This window comes from Leishmania major, chromosome 16 (assembly GCF_000002725.2).
Source record: "Leishmania major strain Friedlin complete genome, chromosome 16".
Classification (NCBI taxonomy): Eukaryota; Euglenozoa; class Kinetoplastea; order Trypanosomatida; family Trypanosomatidae; genus Leishmania; species Leishmania major.
Window position 1 is genome coordinate 93,867 of NC_007257.2, and position 19,107 is coordinate 112,973.

At 62.4% G+C, this 19,107-nt stretch overlaps 4 protein-coding genes across 4 annotated transcripts; all 4 read right to left on the bottom strand.

Annotated features, from left to right (window-relative positions):
* Positions 1 to 594: 594 nt before the first annotated feature.
* Positions 595 to 9,219, bottom strand: LMJF_16_0280 (conserved hypothetical protein; the record flags this gene model as incomplete). Its single annotated transcript, XM_001682054.1, has 1 exon — positions 595 to 9,219. The coding sequence occupies one exon, from the start codon at positions 9,217 to 9,219 to the stop codon at positions 595 to 597; it is 8,625 nt and encodes a 2,874-aa protein (XP_001682106.1).
* Positions 9,220 to 10,681: 1,462 nt separating this feature from the next.
* LMJF_16_0290 (putative proteasome 26S non-ATPase subunit 9) lies at positions 10,682 to 11,443 on the bottom strand (the record flags this gene model as incomplete). The annotated part of the gene is made up of 1 exon (XM_001682055.1): positions 10,682 to 11,443. One exon carries the CDS (start codon positions 11,441 to 11,443, stop codon positions 10,682 to 10,684), a length of 762 nt encoding a protein of 253 aa, XP_001682107.1.
* Positions 11,444 to 11,978: 535 nt separating this feature from the next.
* Positions 11,979 to 13,874, bottom strand: LMJF_16_0300 (putative protein kinase; the record flags this gene model as incomplete). Its single annotated transcript, XM_001682056.1, has 1 exon — positions 11,979 to 13,874. One exon carries the CDS (start codon positions 13,872 to 13,874, stop codon positions 11,979 to 11,981), a length of 1,896 nt encoding a protein of 631 aa, XP_001682108.1.
* A 2,357-nt stretch (positions 13,875 to 16,231) lies between these two features.
* LMJF_16_0310 (conserved hypothetical protein) lies at positions 16,232 to 18,292 on the bottom strand (the record flags this gene model as incomplete). Its single annotated transcript, XM_001682057.1, has 1 exon — positions 16,232 to 18,292. One exon carries the CDS (start codon positions 18,290 to 18,292, stop codon positions 16,232 to 16,234), a length of 2,061 nt encoding a protein of 686 aa, XP_001682109.1.
* Positions 18,293 to 19,107: the final 815 nt, after the last annotated feature.

The window sequence follows — 19,107 nt, forward strand, 5'->3', positions numbered from 1 at the left end:
CGCAGATGGGGCCCGCTTGCGCTGTATCGGTCCTTCCGCTTTCCGTAGGTTTGTGTGTGTGTGTGTGTGTGTGTGTGTGTGTGTGTGTGTGTGTTGTGGCGCACAGCGAAGAGGGCCGCTTTCGAAAGGGAAGCAACCGGAGAGATGCACAGCGCTGCCCGTCAGCGCACACACCACACAGGGCGAGGCAGCCGCAGCAGCAGCAGCAGCAGCGGAGGAGCCACGAGCCACGAGCACCGCATATCGAGAGCGCGCGCTTTCTAACGCACACGCAGACGCAAGTGTGCACTCGTGGCTCAAGGCGGGAGTAGAAAGGGCGCGGAAGGGAGGCTGGCGCCGCAGGTTTACGCAAGGAAGTGCTCCGGCCGCCTCCACACAAGGCGGCTTAGCATGTCCTCTTCATCCCGCGGGGGGGGGGGAGGGGGCGCTTAGGAAGACGACAAGAAATCTGCGGAGCTGCCAGCTTCCGAGGCGCTGCTCACGCCATCCTCTGCCGCATCACCTTCGCCGATAGAAGGAAGGCGGTGCGTTTGGTGGCAGACGCCGTCGCTACAGCAGCCAGCGTCTGCGCGGCAGGGCGAAGCTTTCTTGGGGTCAGTGCTGCAGGTTCACGCGCACCTCTTCGATGCGCTCGTTCGTTTTCTCTATGTTGCGCCGCAGTGGCTCGAGGCCCTCTTTCAGCGCTGCCTCAACCAGGCTGGAGATAAGGTGAGCCGTCGCTTCGTCGAAGGCACCGCCGCCGTTCTTGCCATCACCGCCCGCCCCCTTTCGATCGACACCATCGCCACCGCCAGCCTCTGCAGCCATTGCGACCACCCGCGGAACACCGCCTTCAGCGTCCTCCTCGCCGCCGACGGGAATGCCGCCCTCGGTCATCGGCGCATCCGCTGCGCCGCGGTCCCTGAAGCGCAGCGTCAGAGAATGTCCGATCGGATAGAAGGACAAGTCCTGTTGCGCGATCAGCTGCTGCACGTACGCCTCCTGCCCCGTGTGCGAGTTTGCGTCCTTCGTGGAGAGGTAGTGCAGAAAGAAGATGTACTGCCACATGTTGTGCTCCTCCGTGACATGTGTGCTGTACGCGCCCGGGCGCACTATGTCGAACTCGTTGCGCTCGATGCCGCAAATAAAGCACTTCTTCTCCTGATCCGCCTGGATGAGCTGCTGATGGGTGCGGTGCTGCGTGAGGCTGTCGATGATGACACCGAGGAACAGGTTCGCGCCGACCAGGCCGATGACGAGGTAGTACGCGATACGGTAGAACATCACCCAGTACGCGTAGCCGTCCTTGGAGTAGAACACAGGCCAGTTAACGACATCGCCAATACCTCCACCGCTACGCAGCGTGTCGACGTGCACGAGAAAGCACTGCGACAGGGTGTAGCAGTTGAAGCCGTTCAAGCGCGCGCCCAGCGGATCGAACAACTGAGAGAGGTGGTAGTAGCTGATGTTGGCGCCCACCAACACAAGCGTCAGCAGAAGGGCGTACGTCAGCACGAGCAGCTTGAGATTGGCCCGCAGTGCCTCGAACAGGCTGGCCAAAACGGGGCTGTGGATGGTGATCTGCATCATCTGCAGCGCATACCAAATTCGATGCTGCGCGAAGCCCATGACACTCACGAAGCAGAAAAAGAAGTGTGGAAGGAAGTCAGCGTGCCAGAAGGCGTAGTACACACTCAACAACACCCACTCGTACCACGTCGGCACCAGGCACTGCTTGCCACGCAGCAGAGCATCAGCCCGATCCACGGCGATGTCGGCGTCGCTCATCCTCGTCAGTTCCTCTTGTCGCCGCGAATACCACGTCCGCCAGCCGATCTTGTAGTTTACCACGGCTGGGCCCAAGAGGGCGTGGGTCAGAAGAACGCCTTGCACGCACATATCGACAATGCCAAGGCCGACCAAGGCGCGGTCGATGCCTTCCGGCGTCCCGGAGCTGTACGGCGAGGTCGGCGCACGAATGCCGATCACCATGACAAGGTTGATGCTGAAGACAATCAACAAACCCAACGCGTTGATCTCACGGAGGAAGAATTTCAGCAGGTACACAGCACAGAAGCGGCGCATGCTGTTGTACCAGCTCATCTCCATAATCACGTCTGACGTCTCGTTGAAGAAGTGCTGAATGCGCTCGTTATCGCTTGTGCGCACCGCCGTCTGGATCAGGGCCGTGCGGCGGAACTCAAAGAGATTGTCCACCGCCGAGTTGAGCGCGCGGAAGTACACGCGCTCCAGACGACCGTCCCGCACAATCTCGATCTTCGCCAGCTTCGTCGACACCTGACGGTAGTACTTACTTCTGCGCAGCACCTGTCGGATGCCCTGGCCCTTCTTGTCCACTAAGTCATCCAACGCCCCGGCGAAGTCTTCCGCGCCGACACCGCCGCCGCTGCCGCATCGCGGCCGTGTTGCCGTCAAGAAGTGCATGTCGTGGCACGCTCTAAAGAACGCGTAGATGCTCACTGCCACCGCCAGCTCGTCTTGTAGCTCCTCGCGGCTCGTTGGGTTATCATTCTGCAGGTAGTCGCGGAAGTAGCGGCGCAAGGCTGCAACGGACCCCACAATGTCGCCTCGTGAGAAGCCACTGTACTGCTTCCGCTCTATGGGGCCGTGTCTCGCTTCGTAGCTAGCGGCACTGCGATCCATAACCTTGGCGAGTAAGGACAGATCCATAGTAGACACCAGCTTCGAGGCTAACCGCGAGTCGTCACGACCCTCAATCATCGCCAGCAGCGTCGACAAGGCCATTGTCTGCAGTAAGCTGTGGCAGCGACGCCGCCTCTCCTCCAAGGTGGCAGCCGGGGAAGTCCCTTCGCGCTCTCCACCAAGCGCGGCCTCATTCCACGAAACCGCCGGCAGCACCACCTCCACCGCCGTGAACGCCGCATCCCCGTACGGAGAGGCGTCGAACTCTGACAGCAGCAAGGTCAAGTAGTCCGCGGCGTTGTACGCCACGAACATGTCCTGATTCGCGGCGCACGGGCCCTGTAGCGCCTCCGCAATCGTCGAAAGCAGCTGCACCATGAAGTCCGACGTCACCTCGTTCGCCGTCTTCGGTGCCATCGACAGCAGCTCCACCAGCGCCTCCACAATGTTCACGGAGATGTTGCTCACTGGCTGTGAGATGAGGTACGTCTGCAGCGGTGCATGCTGCCCAGAGCACAGCAGCTGCAGCAGCTTCAACTCCAGGCGGCAGTTCGACATCTGCGTCAGGTAGTGCCTCGCCTCGGACGGGCTGCTCCCGCTCGACAGTGCGTAGTGGTACGTCTGCAGCCTGTCCTTGAAGTCGAGGAAGTGGTGGCGCAGCATGCACAACAGGCGGTTGTTCGCGCTGCGCCGGCAGAAGGCCCGGTAGCACTCCTGCATCCCGCGGTGACCCTGCAGCAGCAGTGTGCACCCCGCCAGCAGCGCCGCGCGCTGCACGTCCGCCTTGTCGCACCCGAGAAACTCGCCCACAAGCGCCACCAGCGGCAGCGGCATCTCCAGCGACGCGTCGCCAGCCCACCGCGCCAGAAACGTCTGCCGCGACTGCACGGGAGTTGTCACGGTGATGTGCGGCACGTCAGACTCCTGCGCCACAAGCGGCAGCAGCACGCTGTCGTCGTACGGGTTGTTCGGCATCAGCACCACCAGCTGCCGAGTCAGCGTCAGGACGTGCACGATGTTGGGGTGCTGCAGCGACGGCATCACAGTGAAGAGAATGCGCATGAATGTAGCACCGCGCGCGCCACAGCGCAACAGGATGCCGGCACCAGATATCAGCCGATTTTTCTCCGCCATGCGCGCGTCGTCCGCCAGAACGGATCGAAGGTAATCCATCCACTTGCTCGCCAGCACGTGAGCGCCCCCACCTGCCTCGATGTGGCTGTTCCACGCACAGCTGTCACCACCCTTCAAGACAACCCCCGGCGTCACTACGGCAGCGCTCTCGCCGCTCACGGCAGCTGTTGCAGGATTGGGCGGCTTTGCCGCCGCTTCCACATATGCGGCCAGGCGTGCGCACAGCCTGCTGAAAGGGCCGCCACGCCACCGGGCAGTGCCGCTGAAGCCGCTGTCCTTCGCCACTCGCAGGCACTGACGCAATGCAGTGAAGTGAGCGAGCGACCACGGCACCTCCGGAAACGGGGCAGTTGTTGGGCTGGGTAGCCCCGCCGCGCTGTGGGGCGCGCCCCTGAGGATGCCATCTTCCATGTTGAAGAAGAGCTGCAGCACATCGCACATGGCATCCACGAGCTCGTTCACCACCACGCTAAGCTGGGAGCGGACGCGGTTCGAGAGTTGCGAGGTGCAGCTGCGATACCGCGCGCATACACGCTCCGTGCACGCGCACAGGGGGCCGAAGAAGAAGTCTTCGTACATGCCAGCGCCAAACAGCGCCTCCTCCATTTCCTCCTCAGCCTCGTTCTTCGGCGCGCACCGCAGCGTGGCGCCCTCGCGCTGCTCCAGCTCCTCGCTCACCTCATCGAGCGCGCACCGCCCGCCAAGCAGCTGCAGGTACCGCGCAGCGTCCATCATGCACAGTCGCACAAAGTCAGGGAAGTCGCGGTGCGCGAGCAGCGACGGCACAGCACACGCGTCGTCAAGCACAAGCGCCTGCAGCAGTTGCACGTACGGGTAGCGGAAGTACACCGGCACGAGCACGTCCGTCGTCACCTGCAGCAGCGCGTCCAGGCTGTTCTGCCCAAACACCTCTTGCCGTACCGCCTCCGCCTTCACAAACTCGCTCTTGTTCGCTACAAGGTACAGTAGTCGGCACAGATCCAGGTGTGTGCGCGTGCGCCCCGTCACCGCGTAGCAGTCGTCCGACGTCAGGAGCCGCTCCCTCAGCTTGTGGCCCTGGTTGCTGCACCAGCTGCGCCGCAGCTGGATGCACCGCTCCGCCTGCTGGTCTGACACAATCGCACGCCACACCTGCTGCTGCCGCTGCGCCATCACGTGCACGGATGAGCGCTTCGCCGCCATCCAATCACTCAGAAACTCGATGGCGGTCAACGCGGCATGCTCCCTGTACAGGCACCTGACGACGTCAGCGAGGATCTGCGTCGGCATTTCGGTGCGACCATCATCCTCGGCCACAAAAAGCGTCCGCAGCAGCGAAATGTAGTTAGTGTTCTGATACGCCAGCGGCGCCGCGCCCACGACGGCCTCTCGCAGCTCATCGCAGACGCGGGGGCTCTGCGCCATCGTCTGCAGAATAGCGACTGTCTTAACGACGAGCTGGCGGCTCGCCGCGCTGACAGGCACCGACACGCGCTCCAGCATGCGAATCAACTGCAGGGGCACACCGACTTGCTGCATCATCGAGAGCTTCTCGGCCACGGTCCCGGACTTCGGCTTTAAGAGAAGATCGTCCAGCGCATCGAGCGCGCTGTTGGCCAGCGCGATCGTGTTGGTGCGGCGGAACGACGCCTTAGCCAGCTGCTTTACCACGATCGAAGTGCGATTGATGGCCGCGTAGAAGCCGATGCTGTCCTCTGACGTAAGCAGCTGCACACGGCTCGCCGTGGCGTAGAGCTCTTCAAGGAAGTTGGTGGCGCGGAAGAAGATGCAGATGACCTGGCGCTGAAGCATCGAGCTGCGACTGCAGTTTGCCAGTTCCATCAGTGCAGTGAACGCCTCGGCGATGGGTATCAGCTCCTCGCGCGGCTCGCGCTCCTCCTCATTGTACACGCCATCAAGGTCGCAGTCACACGCAACATCCGCGCGACGGTCCTGCTCCTCATCAGCCTCGTCGCCGCCCCCGTCCGTGGCTCTCCATTTCTCAGTGCTCCGCTGCGGCAACGCAGCGGCAAAGTTGATGTGCGTCAGCTGGCTGAAGCGCGTCGGCCGCCTCCACATCCGGAAGCAGTCCACCAGCCACAGCGCCTCCCGCACGAGGAGCACATCGATCAGCAGGTTCATCAGCTGCAGCACACGGGACTTGCAGTCTTGGACGGGCTGCATCTCCAGGACTGTGTGCTGGGCATCGCACGACGGGTCCACGCATCGCACCAACAGCCGCATCAGCGTCTCGTACTCGCTCAATTGGAACGCGCCAGCGTTCACAAGCTCGTCCAGAAGGTTCAGCGCCGCAAGGTACTCCGCAGCAACGCTGTCGTCGCCGCTCATCCGCGTTGCCGTCATGTACCGCACAACAAACCCCTTCGCCACCTCAAGCTCCCGCGGCACCTTGTGCATGGCCATCTGGCAAGACGATGCCACAGCAGCACTGGTAGCACCAGTAGCACTGCAGCCGCCGCCCGGCAGCGATACAACGCACCAGATATTCTGTATTTGCTCCCGGATATTCAGCGCACCGTCCGCGTCCACCATCACCTTCGCAAATAGCTCTACCAGCGCGCCGTGCAGGCGCCTCGGCAGCACCTCGCTCTGCAGCAACTCAACAAGCACGGCGCGCGGCACCCACTCAAGGATGAACGGCCGGCTCCGCGCGTGGCCCTCCCCGTATGCGAGCGCAGCAAGCAGGTGGATCTGCGCCGCAAGGTACGGCACCAGTGTGTCCCGCACCTCCGGCCAGTCCGGCATCACAGCCAGCAGCCCCTCCAGCGGGAAGTACGTGGTCCCGTTCACGTCCTGGGCATCGACGGCCTTCTGCAGAAGCTGGCTAAGCGGGTTGCCTTTCGCGCGGTATTGCGTCGACGTGGCCAACGAAGCTGAATCGCTGAACTCGGGCTCCTCGAAGAGCAAGTTCGGGATACCCACCATGGGCATCTCTCGCACTGCCCTCACAGAGGTGCTCAGCTCCGGCGCCGCCGCCGCTGGGCTGCAAGGGGGGAGAATCGACGCTGTCGACAGTGGCGCCTGCCTCGACGCGGCTCCGATGGACGCGTTGCACTCGCCCTCAGGCACGGTCCCCGCTACGGACGCCTCTCGCGTGTCAGTGAAGAGCGCAGCGCTGAGCTGGCACAACGTATCCGCCAACTCCACGCAAGTCGGCCCACCCTCCGCCACCAGTCCCTTCTGTTCCTTCACTGCCGTGGCCAGTGCGCTCGATGTTGCCTGCGCCCGTGGCATCTGCGCGATACGTGTTGTCTCAAGCTCTTCAGGCAGCGGCATCCACTTCATCGGGCAAAGTACCCGCTGCGTCATCTCGCGGTTCTGCGTGAAGTAGTCGAGAATCACGCGCTGCGCTTCCACCATGCCCTCGCCACCGCAGCATGCGAATCGCCGCAGGATGTGCAAGACATCCGGGTTGTAGCCGCGGCTCGCCAGCATCTCCAAGAAGAATTCCAGCCGGTGCCGCGCCATCGGCAGCTCCACCAGCGCAGGGTTGTCCTTGTAGAACGCAGCAAGGCACCGCAGCGCAGACGGCACGTAGCGCGTGCACTCCATCACGAAGTCCGCGTAACTCTGCAGCGCCGCCGCGTACCGAGGCCGGTTGTAAAACAGCACCCCCACAAGCTCGAAGCACGCGTCCACGAGGTCGCCCAGTTCGCTGTACCGCATCGGCACAAACAACGACAAGCCCCCCGATGCCGACGCAGCAGACGGAGCACTTGCCACGTCAGCACCGCCAGCCGCAGCGCCAAAACTACTCGCTGCCGCAACACTGTCGGCACCATTATTGCAGCCAGCCTGCGGGTACACCATGCCCAGCGACCCAAGCTTCTCCGCATGCACGTACGGGCACTGCAGCGACGCGCGCACAACAAGCAGCACAAGCTCGCCAACGCCCTGTTGGAAAACCTTGCTCTGCCACTCCGGGTTCAGCACGCCGCCGCGGCCGCCGCCAGCGCTGCCCGAATTCATCAACTCCTCGGAAACGTTCTCCGCGTCGGGGTCCGCAGGGCGGTGGCACAGTTGCTGCAGCTGCTGCACCTTCTCCCGCGCCTGCCGCACGTGATGCGGGCTACCCACGCCGCACGCCATTTCACGCACGTACCGCTGCAGTGGCGGTAGCAGTCTGCGGATCATGTGCAGCTCCTCCAGTGCGATCGGCTGCAGCCGCCGAATCTCCAGCCCGTCGCGCATCGACTTGAACCCGCTCCCAAGCAGCGTCACGACCCCGTACGTCCTCACACCGTGCGTAAGCGACGCGATCGTCACCTCCGAGTGACGCACGTCCTCCCCCTCAGCCGCCACGGGCCCGCCAGCGACGACCCAAACCTTCTGGTTTGCGCTGTTCACGCAACTCAGAAACACGCGCCCGCCGTTGCCCAGGAACTCCTCAGCGTTGGACGATGTGCAGTGCAACTGGAACAGCGTCCCCGCAGAACGCGCATGCGGCGTCAGCGACAGCGCGTACGACGCCTGCCGCGCACCCCGCCCCAAGCCAGCACCGCCACCCTCCGTCGGCTCTACCGCGGCAACCTCGCCGCACTGCAGGTACAGCCCCGACGCAAGGGATTTGAACCGGTAGGCATCGCCCGCACCGCGCATCCGCAGCGCGCCGCCCTTGCTCGCATTCGCACCCTCGATCACAAACAACGAGAGGTAGCTCACTTCCTCCTTCGACGCAGCGTACCACGCGACCGTGTGCTCGCTGCCTTCCGCCAGGTTTGAGTCCGGCGTCTGCAGTACGCACTGCTGCTTTACCGGGTCCGCAAGGACGTACTTGTGCTCCTCCGTGTGCAGCAGTGTCACGCAGTCGCCGCAGCGCAGCGGTGGCCCGCGCCTCGAAGCAGCGCAGTCGCCGTCGTACAGATGTATCAGAAAGCCCTGGATGCTCTCCCCGACGCTCACCTCAAGGAACCAGTTATCGGCCGCCTCCTCGTCCACGTTGGGGGCCACGTTCAGGTAGCGCTCCGTTTCAACCGCCTGAAGAATGATGGCGTCGCCCGCAGCGACGGGCTCGCCCTCCACGCGCAGGCGATACCGCGGCATGATGCGCCAGCGCTCGCGCACATTGGCGTCCCGCCGGCGCGTCTCGAGCAGCACGTGGTGGTTGCCCTTCATGCCCGCCGCGTAGCGCTCGGCATGGTAACTGAGGTACTTCTGGTGTGCATAGTGGAGGAGGCGGATCGTCTGTCCGTATTTCACCACGTCGCTGTCCGGCTGCCGGTTGACATTTGCCTCGGCAGGATCACCGCGCTGCAAAAGCAAAACCGTGTGCTCGTGGCGCAGCGGCGTCTCGGGGGTGTCACGCTGCAGCCCAACCGGCGCCTCCGATGATGAGGTGGCCACGACATAGCCGTCCAGTGACTGCTTATAGAGGCTGATCAGAGAGCCGTAGCGCAGCGGCTGCACTAGCATATTTTGACCAGCATTCTCCTTGGTCGCCATGCCGGCAGAAAGGCACGTGAGAAGAAGCCCGAAGCGGGTGTGGTGCTTGCTTCTGCGTCCCGGCCCTAAAAGACGGCAGCTGTATCGAGCGGGGGGAGGGGGGAGGCGACAGGCTGACACCGTGGCAGCAGTTGTGAGGGTTCTGTAGAGAATGACTTCGTCAAACAAACGAAACGAAAGCCAAGTACGCGTCCGCGAAGAAACGACTTTGGACAAGACACAAATTTCGGAGTCGAAAAGACGGCCAGAGAGGGCTGGGGGCGGAAGGCCGACAGTGAAGGTCGAGGCGACACAAGGGATGTGTTAAAGCCACGAGGATGGGTGAGAATGGGAGGGGCCCACTACTCAGGCAGGACTATACAACACGAGTATGGGGCTCTACACACACGCAAAACAAAAAATTCGCAAGGAATAGTAGTTGAGCTCTAGCTGGTCCGGCACTTGCTCTCTCTCTCTCATGCTGGCCCTGGCTCTCTGTCTGTACAGCGCGCGCTGTCACGGCTTACAGTGTTATGCAGCGATGCGAGGGATAGAACGCGGGAAAACACCAACACAAAGAAAAAATGCACATCAAGAAAATGAGAGAGAACACTAGCGTTCACTTTGTGCGATCCGCTGAGCGGCTGCACACGCGCGTGTGAGCAGGTGGGGGGAGGGAGGCGGCTTCCGTCTCGTCGCCAATGTCGGCTTTTAAGAGGGTAGAAAAGGAGGGGAAAGTGGGGCACACCGCGGCCATCGAGTTGGTCAGCATATTCGCCTCCGTCGATCCGAGTTCTGGGGCGGTATGTGCGTGTGTGTGTGTGTGGGGGGGGGGGGGGGTGCGTGTGCTGTCTGTGTGCAGATCACGCATACTGCGGTATGTAAAGCACAAGTGAGGTATGCGAACGAGGAGGTGTCAGTCAAGTTGTAGCGCGTACAGCCGAAGGCCGACTCGTGGACGGGAAAAAGGATGCGACGCCGTTCCAGTGTGCGAACGTGCACTTCGGTATCGATGCGTGATCCTCCGCCTCATGACGGAACAAGGGTGGAGCTGTCGGCGTTGAGCAGGAGTGCGAGTATGGTCTACGCCCGGGAGGCGCGCACCCGAACGTACAGCAACAGACGATGCGCACCAGCCTATACGCAGATAGGCCCGCCCCGCCGCACATCTCTCGCGGCTCGTGCCAGCGCAAGTAGCGCGCACGAAAGAAGCGTTTCTTTTTCGTGAAAAGGGCACGCGGAAATCCGCACACATGCGTGCAACACCAGATGGCGAGTCACAGCACGGCTGAATGTGATCATGCGGGCCTGCGTCATGCGAGAACGGCGGCATGGCGAAGCGCGGCTGCGCCCTCGAGACCACAACACGCATAAACACACACACACACAAGCACGTATGCATGGAATGAGAAGAGCACTCCCAAACAGATCATGAAGACACCAAAAAGGTGGAAAAAGAAACGTGTTCTCCCATCAGCGACCCTCACACAGCTTCGTCCCCGACTCTGTCCAAGGCGCAGCCGAGCAGCCCGGGCCCTTGCCAGCGCTGCGGCACTAGTACAAGCTCGGACGGATCATCTTGCAGCTCTCCTGGCTTCCGCACCCACACCACAATCGGCGCCCCTTCGTGGGTGGATGTTTCCCTCGCCAGCGCCTGCAGACCCTCCGCGATCAGCTCCGTCTGCGTCACCGTGCCGTATTGCAGGATCTGCATGCCGACGGAGAGGCCGGCCTCCTCCGCCGGGCTATTGGCGTCCACTTTCGCCACCACCAGGCACGGCTTCAGCCGCGAGACACGCTGCACCTCTGCCATGCGCTGCGCCCGCTTCTCCGCCGCTGCCTGTCGTTGGCGGCGGGCAGCGGCGTCCTGTACCATCTGTAGCTGCGCCTCCTCTTGCGTCTGGCGGTGCAGCTCATTGAGAAGGCTGTATACTTTTTCGTTCAGCGCGCGCAGGTCGTTGCGTGTGGAGTCGGCCGTGTTCCGGGCTGTTCGAACCGCGTACAGGTCGCAGTCGTTTCGCGGGAACCCCTCATCGTCAAGCAAGCGGCCGCGAAGCCCAACAGGGGTCGATGCGAGATACTGAAGTGCGTCCGTCAGCTTCGTCTCGAGGGCCGCCTTCTGTGCGTCCAGGCGACGCAGCTCTTCACGAAGGGCTTCCTTATCCATATCGCCTATGGTGGAGTCAACCGCGGGGGCGCGGTAGTCCTCGATCTCGACAATGTCCTCGATGCTGCGCCCGTTCATTGCTAACGTTTTTTTCCGCGTTACGGGATAAGGGGAAGCGACCTCAACTGCCTCGCGTGGGAGGGAAGCCAAAGCCGCAGCACAAAAAGCAACGGCGCCTGGCCTGCCAATGCAGACGTCTGTGCGTGTGTGTGTGTGTGTGTGTGTGTGTGTGTTTTCGCAGGTAGTGCGTCAGAGACAGGGCACGCAAGCATGCGAGTCGAATATGCCCAAGCGGAGGAAGTGCACAGCGCCGCGGCTGGTGCCGCAAAAGAAGAGGAAAGGGGCGAAAAGGGCAACATGACGTGCACACACAAGCGCGACGAGTGCGCATTGCACCACAACTGAGCACGACGGGCGTCACCCTCCCCCCTCCCGCGTGGCGACCTGGCTAACACGAGGCACAGACGCGAACGGGGGCGCTGCTCACTCTCGTCCTTCGGCACCCTCGCTGCTGCGTTTCCGCAGTGCCTCTTTTCGACTTCCTCCCAATCCGCCATCAGCAACTCGCGTCTCCCCCGCCAACCCCGCCCGGTTTCTGCTTGTCTTCTTTGTTCTACGCATTCCGCGTGCCCTCACACGTGGCCGCGTACACGTTTTTCAGCACCGTGCCACAGAGCAGCTTCATCCGCTGCGCGTGCTTAGCCTCCGCCTCTGAAACCGCGCGGGTATACGGAAGGTATTGGTTGTACAGAAATACTTCCCGCACCGTATTCAGCGTGGTCGTCTCGAAGCAGCGGAGATACAGCGGGGAGACACCCTCGACACTGTAGCCCAGCAAATGGAGCGCTTCGGCTAGCGCGTCGCCATGGGCAGCCGCGGCCACCATTCTGGCCTCGTGAGAAGGCGGCCCGTACACCGGAGGGAACGCAGACACTATCGGGGCGACGCCACCGCTGCCCGATGTGGGCAACAGGAGCGACGGGTGACAGTAACGGTTCGCGCTGGCCATCGTGGTTGTGCTGCCGTTGCCCTCTCCCGTGTAGACGCCGTCTAGCGCCGTCTGTGCGACCCCAGACCCACCTACACGTGACCCGCCCCCCACGACACCGTTTGCCGCGCCACCGGACGACAACGTCGCCCCTCCTGCAGTAGCGGCGCCAAACAGGCCGGAGCTAGATGTGGTTGCGCCGCCGACAGCGTCGGTGCCGCCTCCACTGACGCCAGCGGTACCGGCGGTGCTGCTGCAGAACAGCGTACGGCCACCCCCGCTCAGTGCGTCAAAGGACATGTCCTCCAAGTGCAGCAGCGGCAGCAACATCAGCCGCCCACCAAGCGGGGCACCGCGGTCGCCCGCGGCAGCCCCTGCAGCCACGGCCCCCCCACCAGCTCTCGCAACTACCCGACCAGCAGCTGGCGAAGCTCTCCGCTGTGGCGCCACGTGCTCGTCGATCCACTGAGCAGCCGCCTCGTCGGTCGGGATGGCGGCGACCCCCTCGCCCTCCTCTTCGCCCGCGCCTTCGATGGCCCCCACCACGGACGACGTCCGCGTGACTATCGTCATGGCCGACGCGTTGCTGCTCTTGTCGTTGCCATCTCGCCGCTCATCCATGGATCGGCGCCGCGTGAGGAGCTGCTCCACAACTGCGGCCATCTCCTCTTGCGAGGCGACGGCGGCAGGATCCACAAAGGGGTCCATCAGCATCGTGGCCGCAGAGGGGCGCAGCTCCTTGTTCTTGGTTAGCAGGCGGCGGATGAACATGTTCATCTGCGGCGACCAGCGCTCCTTGGCCTGCAGCGTTGGCGGGTCGTTGAGAGGGATGAAGAAGACAGCGCGGGCAATGTGCATGCCGAGGTGCGGCGGCTGCCCCTCTGCCAGCTCGATCGTGGTAATCCCCAAAGACCACATGTCGGCGCGGCTGTCGTAGTCCTTCTCCGTGAGGGCCTCCGGCGCCATCCACAGCGCCGTGCCGATGAAGGAGTTGCGCCGAGACAACGTGTGCTTGAGCTCCGTGCTAACGCCAAAGTCCGCCAGCTTCACCTGGCCGTTTTTGGTGAGCAGCAAGTTGCTGCCCTTAATATCGCGATGAATGACGTGGCGCTCGTGCAGGTAGCGCAGGCCGAGCAGAGTCTGGCGGCACACGTACGCGATGAGCGGCTCCGAGAGCGGACGGCGCAGCAGGTCGTATGCCGTGTCCACAGAGCCGCCCTCGCAGTATTCCATGACGATCCACAAGACCCCCATCGAGTAGTACGTGCCATAGAAGCGCACGATGTTCGGGTGGTCACACTCCTGCAGGATCTCCACCTCCTTCACAATGGTGTCCAGGTCCTCCTTGTCCGTGTCGCTGAGCGGGACCTGCTTGATAGCAACGATATCCTCAGTGGCGCGGTTGCGGGCCTTGAGAACGACACCAAAGTTGCCGATGCCGACGCTTTCAATAATCTCAAACAGTTCCTTGGGATCATCCTCGCGCACGTGGATGCGATCGAGTGCCGATGGCTTCATCATTGTAGCGCTCGATGGCTGGCGTGTGCGTGTCTGTGCCTATGTGTGTATGTGTGTGTGTGTGTAAGTGTGTGGTCAGTCGTGGTAGGCGCGGGGAGGGAACAGAGAAAAAACAGCGAGTGAGAAGCGCCCAGCGGCTTCATGTACGTGCACACAGCGAGAGAGTCCGCAAGCTCACGTGTGGGGAAGGGCGTGGAGAGTGAGGGGTGCAGGCAAACCTTGTCTTACCCCCGGCCCTGTGATCAACGGCACCTCTAACACACACACAGAGGCACACAACAGGCGTCTCCCTCCCCCCCCCCTCTCTGTACGACCTCCACACACCCTCTTGCACCGGGAAGATGTGGATGTGTGGTACGTCCGTCGGCTCACTGCCTCTGAGGCAGCACTGCGCAGAGAGGCAGTGGTGGAATGGATCGTGGATAGTGGCGAAGAAGGCGAGGAGGTCGAGAAGCAAAAGTAGACGAAGGTCCAAGAGAGAAAAAGAGGTGCTGCACCGCGCACGTTTCGCAGCGAAAGCCGCCGCCACAGTCGAGAGGGCGAGAGAGAAGCAGTGCAGAGATGTACGGGAGGGGGCGTGATAGCGCCTCTGTCTCCTTTCAGGAGGTACAACGCCGTGTATACACACACACACACATGTGCATGCATACGGATGTGTGCGTGTGTAACGTAGTCCGTCACTGGTCGGCCCTAGCCTTCTCCCTGTGACGAGAAATGGTCTTCGCTTCCACTGACGCGGGCCTCGGGCGTTTAGTCTCTCTTCGTGGGTGGTGATGATGGTGATGGTGGTGGTGGTGACCACTCGGCGCGTGCAGTTGTGTGGGTGCATCGGTGTTTGATGGCCTATCAACGCGTCAGGACGGCTCGAAGACGAACCAACATGGCGAACGTAATATGGAGAGAGCGCTGCAGATGGCGGATGTGATACCGCAGGCTACACCGAGGGAACCATGCGGCAGCAATATCCGTAAGAGCGCCCCGAACCCCCGCACCACCCCTCGTCAGCGGTGGCAGAAGCGGAAGGGCGCCGAATAGGCACACGGTGGTATGACGAAGGGCCTGACATCTATGCCCCTCCTTCCACGCCGCCTCGTGCGGGGACGCCGCTCCACATGTGTCTCCGTCGCTGACCGGCTCGTCCTCCAGCATCGATTGGCATCAGTAAGTGGAGGGGGGCAGGGGCCGATAGAGATGGCTTGACAGGCTCACCAACGCGCCTCACCTGTGTGCGATGGAGGGAGGTCGAGCCCTGCGGTAAAGGACTTCCCGGCAACGAACACAACGCCAACCAAAACCAGTAAAGGGAGCACCACCGTACCGAGAGAGAAACGACAACGAGCGACCCCGCCACCAGTGGCGCCGCTCAGAGCGACACGAGTGTGTGTGTGTGTGTAGGGCGGGAGGGAGGGAGGGTGGAGGGGGGCTGTTTTAGCTGTCGCATGCGTGTCAATGGTTGGCCCCCTTCCCCAGCCCTCGATATTGCTCTTGCTCTGTCGAACGGCTTCCCATCTGCTGTCACGGCTGCGGGTGGTCCTTGCGCTCGCGCTCGGCGTCTCCGAGGCTTTCGATCCGCACCAGTGGAAGAGGCCGCATGGTCGCTATGGGTTCGTGAGAAAGTGCAGGAGGAAAGGAAGCCGACAGGCCGTCAACCAAATTCGCCTCCCATACTTGTCCGTGCTGCGCAGAGATGCGGCGTCACCGCCATCTGTGGACGGGTGGGCGAGGACGAGGGCGACGCAGGGGTGGGCACGTCATTACCGGCGTCTGGCGCAGCGGCTGAGAGATTGAGATAAAAGGTGGGGACAGCAGCAAAGAACAAAAACGTTGCGAGAGGGGAGAAGCACGGGGAAGATGCACAAGGGAAGTGAATAGGGATAACAAAAGGGAGGTCAGGCACAGCTCGGCGCCAGCTGCTCTGTTCTTCATGGCGGGGCACCGCATAGAACGGATGCGCCCACCTCCGCTGTGCAGGATGGCCACCTCTTCCTCCTATCCGGTCCAATCTACTGCTCCCCATCACACCTCCTCCCGCCCATCGAATTCACGCATCACATTCAGCGGCCAAGCCCTTCAGTGCGCCTTGGGTTAGTCAAACTGGCAGCCACACCCCATCAGCACAGGAGGGCACGCACACACACGCACGGATGCACACGGGCGCGTGGACATCGAATGCCGCGGAACGTGCGCGTTCCGCAAGTGCGCCTCACGGCGCAGCGCCGCCTCCTTGTCCTCCTCCTGTTCCGCTGGGGGGGGGGGGGGCCACTCTGCTTGCTGCCCTCTCTGCTGCGTGTTGCGTTAGTCGAGAGTGTTTTAACGGAGCAACACGTTCATGCAGGCACGCCTGCACTTGCGTCTCCCTCTTACATCTTATCTGGCCTGGCCTTCTTTGCGGCTTGCTCCACCTCCACGAGCGTGCTGGCCGTCTCTGCGTGAGCTCCTCCTGGTTCGCCTCCTTGGCCGGGCCGCGAGGCGAGCAGGTTTTTCCAGAAGGCTGGCGGCAGTGTAAAGCTGACGCACATCATCCGCTTCGTCGGCGCAACGTCCCGCACCATGAGCGTCTCCTCGATATTCTCCGGTGGGAGAGTGTAGCCGAGGTTCACCTCCACTTGCCGCACGGCGTCGGTGATGAGGTCTTCGGCGGCCGAGAAGCAGTACACGTGGAAGAGGGTGCGGCGGTCGATGGCGTTGGGATCCACGTGGGCTGGCAAGTGATTCCACCGTTCGTTCACGACCGCTGCAGCGGACGCGTTGCACCGCTGCTCGCTAGCGGGAGCACAGGTACTGGAGAGTGGCTGAAACACGTCGAGGAACTCGACTGCAATGGCTGGCAGGTTCATGGTCACGTGGCGGCGGCCGGTGCAGAGGTGTCCTGGGAGCGACGCATCCGCAGCCCTGGTGACGCTGGTGAAGAGCACCGAGTTCAGAAAGTCGCGCCCGTCCATGTTGAATACATGGAGGGCGTTGGCGGGCAGATGGTTAAGCTCCGCGTTCACTTTCATGTACTGCGCTGCCACCGGGTTGAGGTCGTTGGCGAAGACCTGCACGCCCTTCTTCGCTGCAGGCACAGCGAACGGGCCCACGCCGGCCATGACGTCGAACAGCACGTCCCCCGGTCTCATCCGATCCACCAGCCGCGTGTGCTCGAAGCTCAAGCGCGAGTTCCAGTAGACGCGATTGTACGGCACGCGAAAGCTGCAGCCATGCTGGCGAACCGTTGCCGTCAGCAGGCGATGGACTCGTGCCTCGGCAAGGGAGTAGGTGGGCGACAACGCCTCCAGCGCAATCGCCTGTCTCTCTGCCGCCGTCAGCGAGCCCCCAGCCTCACCAGCGTCATCGAGGTCGGCACCCGCTACAACATTCCCATCAACGCTATCCGTGCGGCGGCGCAGCCCAATGATGTCCATTTTGAATTCGCGAAACACGCTGCTGATCGCGTCCACCTTATTCACCACCACGCTCACCGTCTCGTTGCAGTCGAGGATGACCTGGCCAATAATATCAGCGTACGGCAGATGCGCAGCGGAGAGGTTGACGTGGGCGATGTGCCCGACTTGCTCAAAGCCGCTGAGCGCCACGAGGTCGGCGTGCTCGCGGAGGGGCAACACCATCGAGAGCAGCTCCGACATTGTGTACGCCTGGTAGTTAAGCTCCACCGCACGAGGGGTGAAGGTCACTTCCACCGCACCCGTGTAAGACGCTCGCCTCTTGTTGGAAGGCGGTGGCGGCGCTGCAGCCGCACGAGGCAATCCCTGCGGCTGCTCGCTGCCGTCCGTGTCCTCCGTGAGGCTTACCGAGGAGGGGCCCCCGGCGAGGCGTTCATGGAGCTGCTGAAGCAGATCAGCGGCTTTGCGAGACAGCTGACCTGCTTGCACGGCGGCCTCTAGTTGCCGGGTGACGTGGGAGCCGACAACGGCGGCACCAAGTAAAAAAACAGGCGTGCAGTGTTGGGCCGCCGAGGCAGGGTCGGGGCACAGCTCCGTAGCCTTGAGGACTGTTGGGTCTAGGAGGCACATCTTGCAGCGCCCCTCGAGGAGGGTCGGCTGAGCAGGAGTCGACGGCGAGCTGCTCGTGGCAGCGGTGTCTGAGCTGCCTCGGATGTCGGCGCAGGGGGCAGCGCTGATGTTGCTGATACTGTTCCCGTTGGCGTTGCCCTCTGCAGGTGTGAGGTACTCCACGCGAACCTTCGATTCGGCGGAGTGCCCTTGACCGCCTGAGATAGAGCGCACTGCCACCACATCTAGCACGTTGCGCACGCTGCGCCGACGGTAGAGCTTGCCGCGCAGAATACTAAGCAGAGCACCCGACGCTGTGAGGGGCCTGTACACGAGCGCCGCAAGCTCGACCGTTGAGTTGACCCTTTCACGGTAGCTGTGCGGTGCCTTCCTCGACTCCGCTGTTGAACCATCTTGCTTCGCCGACATGCGTGGCAGGAGCAAACTCAAAGCGTCCCTGAGCACGTATGAGTTCTCGCGCTTGACGCGCGTGTGCGTGTGCGTGTGCGTGTCCGGATGAAAGGGGCGGCGGTGCGGAGATGTGGCACCGCATCCAACGAGTAGAACGACGAGGAAAGGAGCAACGCAGAGTCAAGCGAGAAAGCAGAGACGTGCCGAACTGAGCATGGACACAATTATCGGCAGAACAAGCAGAGCAGACAACGGCGTCTGCGCAAGCATGGCGAGAGCCTACAGAGGTCAGCACCACAAACAGAGGGAGAGAAGGACTCTGAGCAAGTGTAGCCGGCGTCATCCTCCACAACGCGGAATGGGACCGTTTACCACATCTCTCACCACCCCCACACCACCCACCTTTTTCTTGCGTTCCCCCTCTCCTCCGCGGTGCGTGCGCATTGCCTTGTCGCGCTTCACGACCTTCTCTGCGCAACTGTCGCGACATTGTTTGTTGGCTTTCATGATTCCCTCTCCTCCTCCTGCACTGCGATCATCAGTGCAGAAAATAGGGAAAGGGGCGGGAGGGAGGGAGGGAGGGGGGGGGGGCCTTACTTCGGGGATTCTATTCACCAGCCAAGACGAAGTGCGCCAGAGGCACACACACACACACACACACACGCACGCACACACATGCACACGCACACGCACGCACAGGCGCACAGTGCTAAAGGGATGCGGCGATCAACATAGAAAGTGCTCTACGAAACTAAGAGGAAGAGATGGAGCAAGGACGCGCCGCGGCGTGGCACGGCGTAGCAACGCCCGCCACTACCACCTGCAAAGGGTGC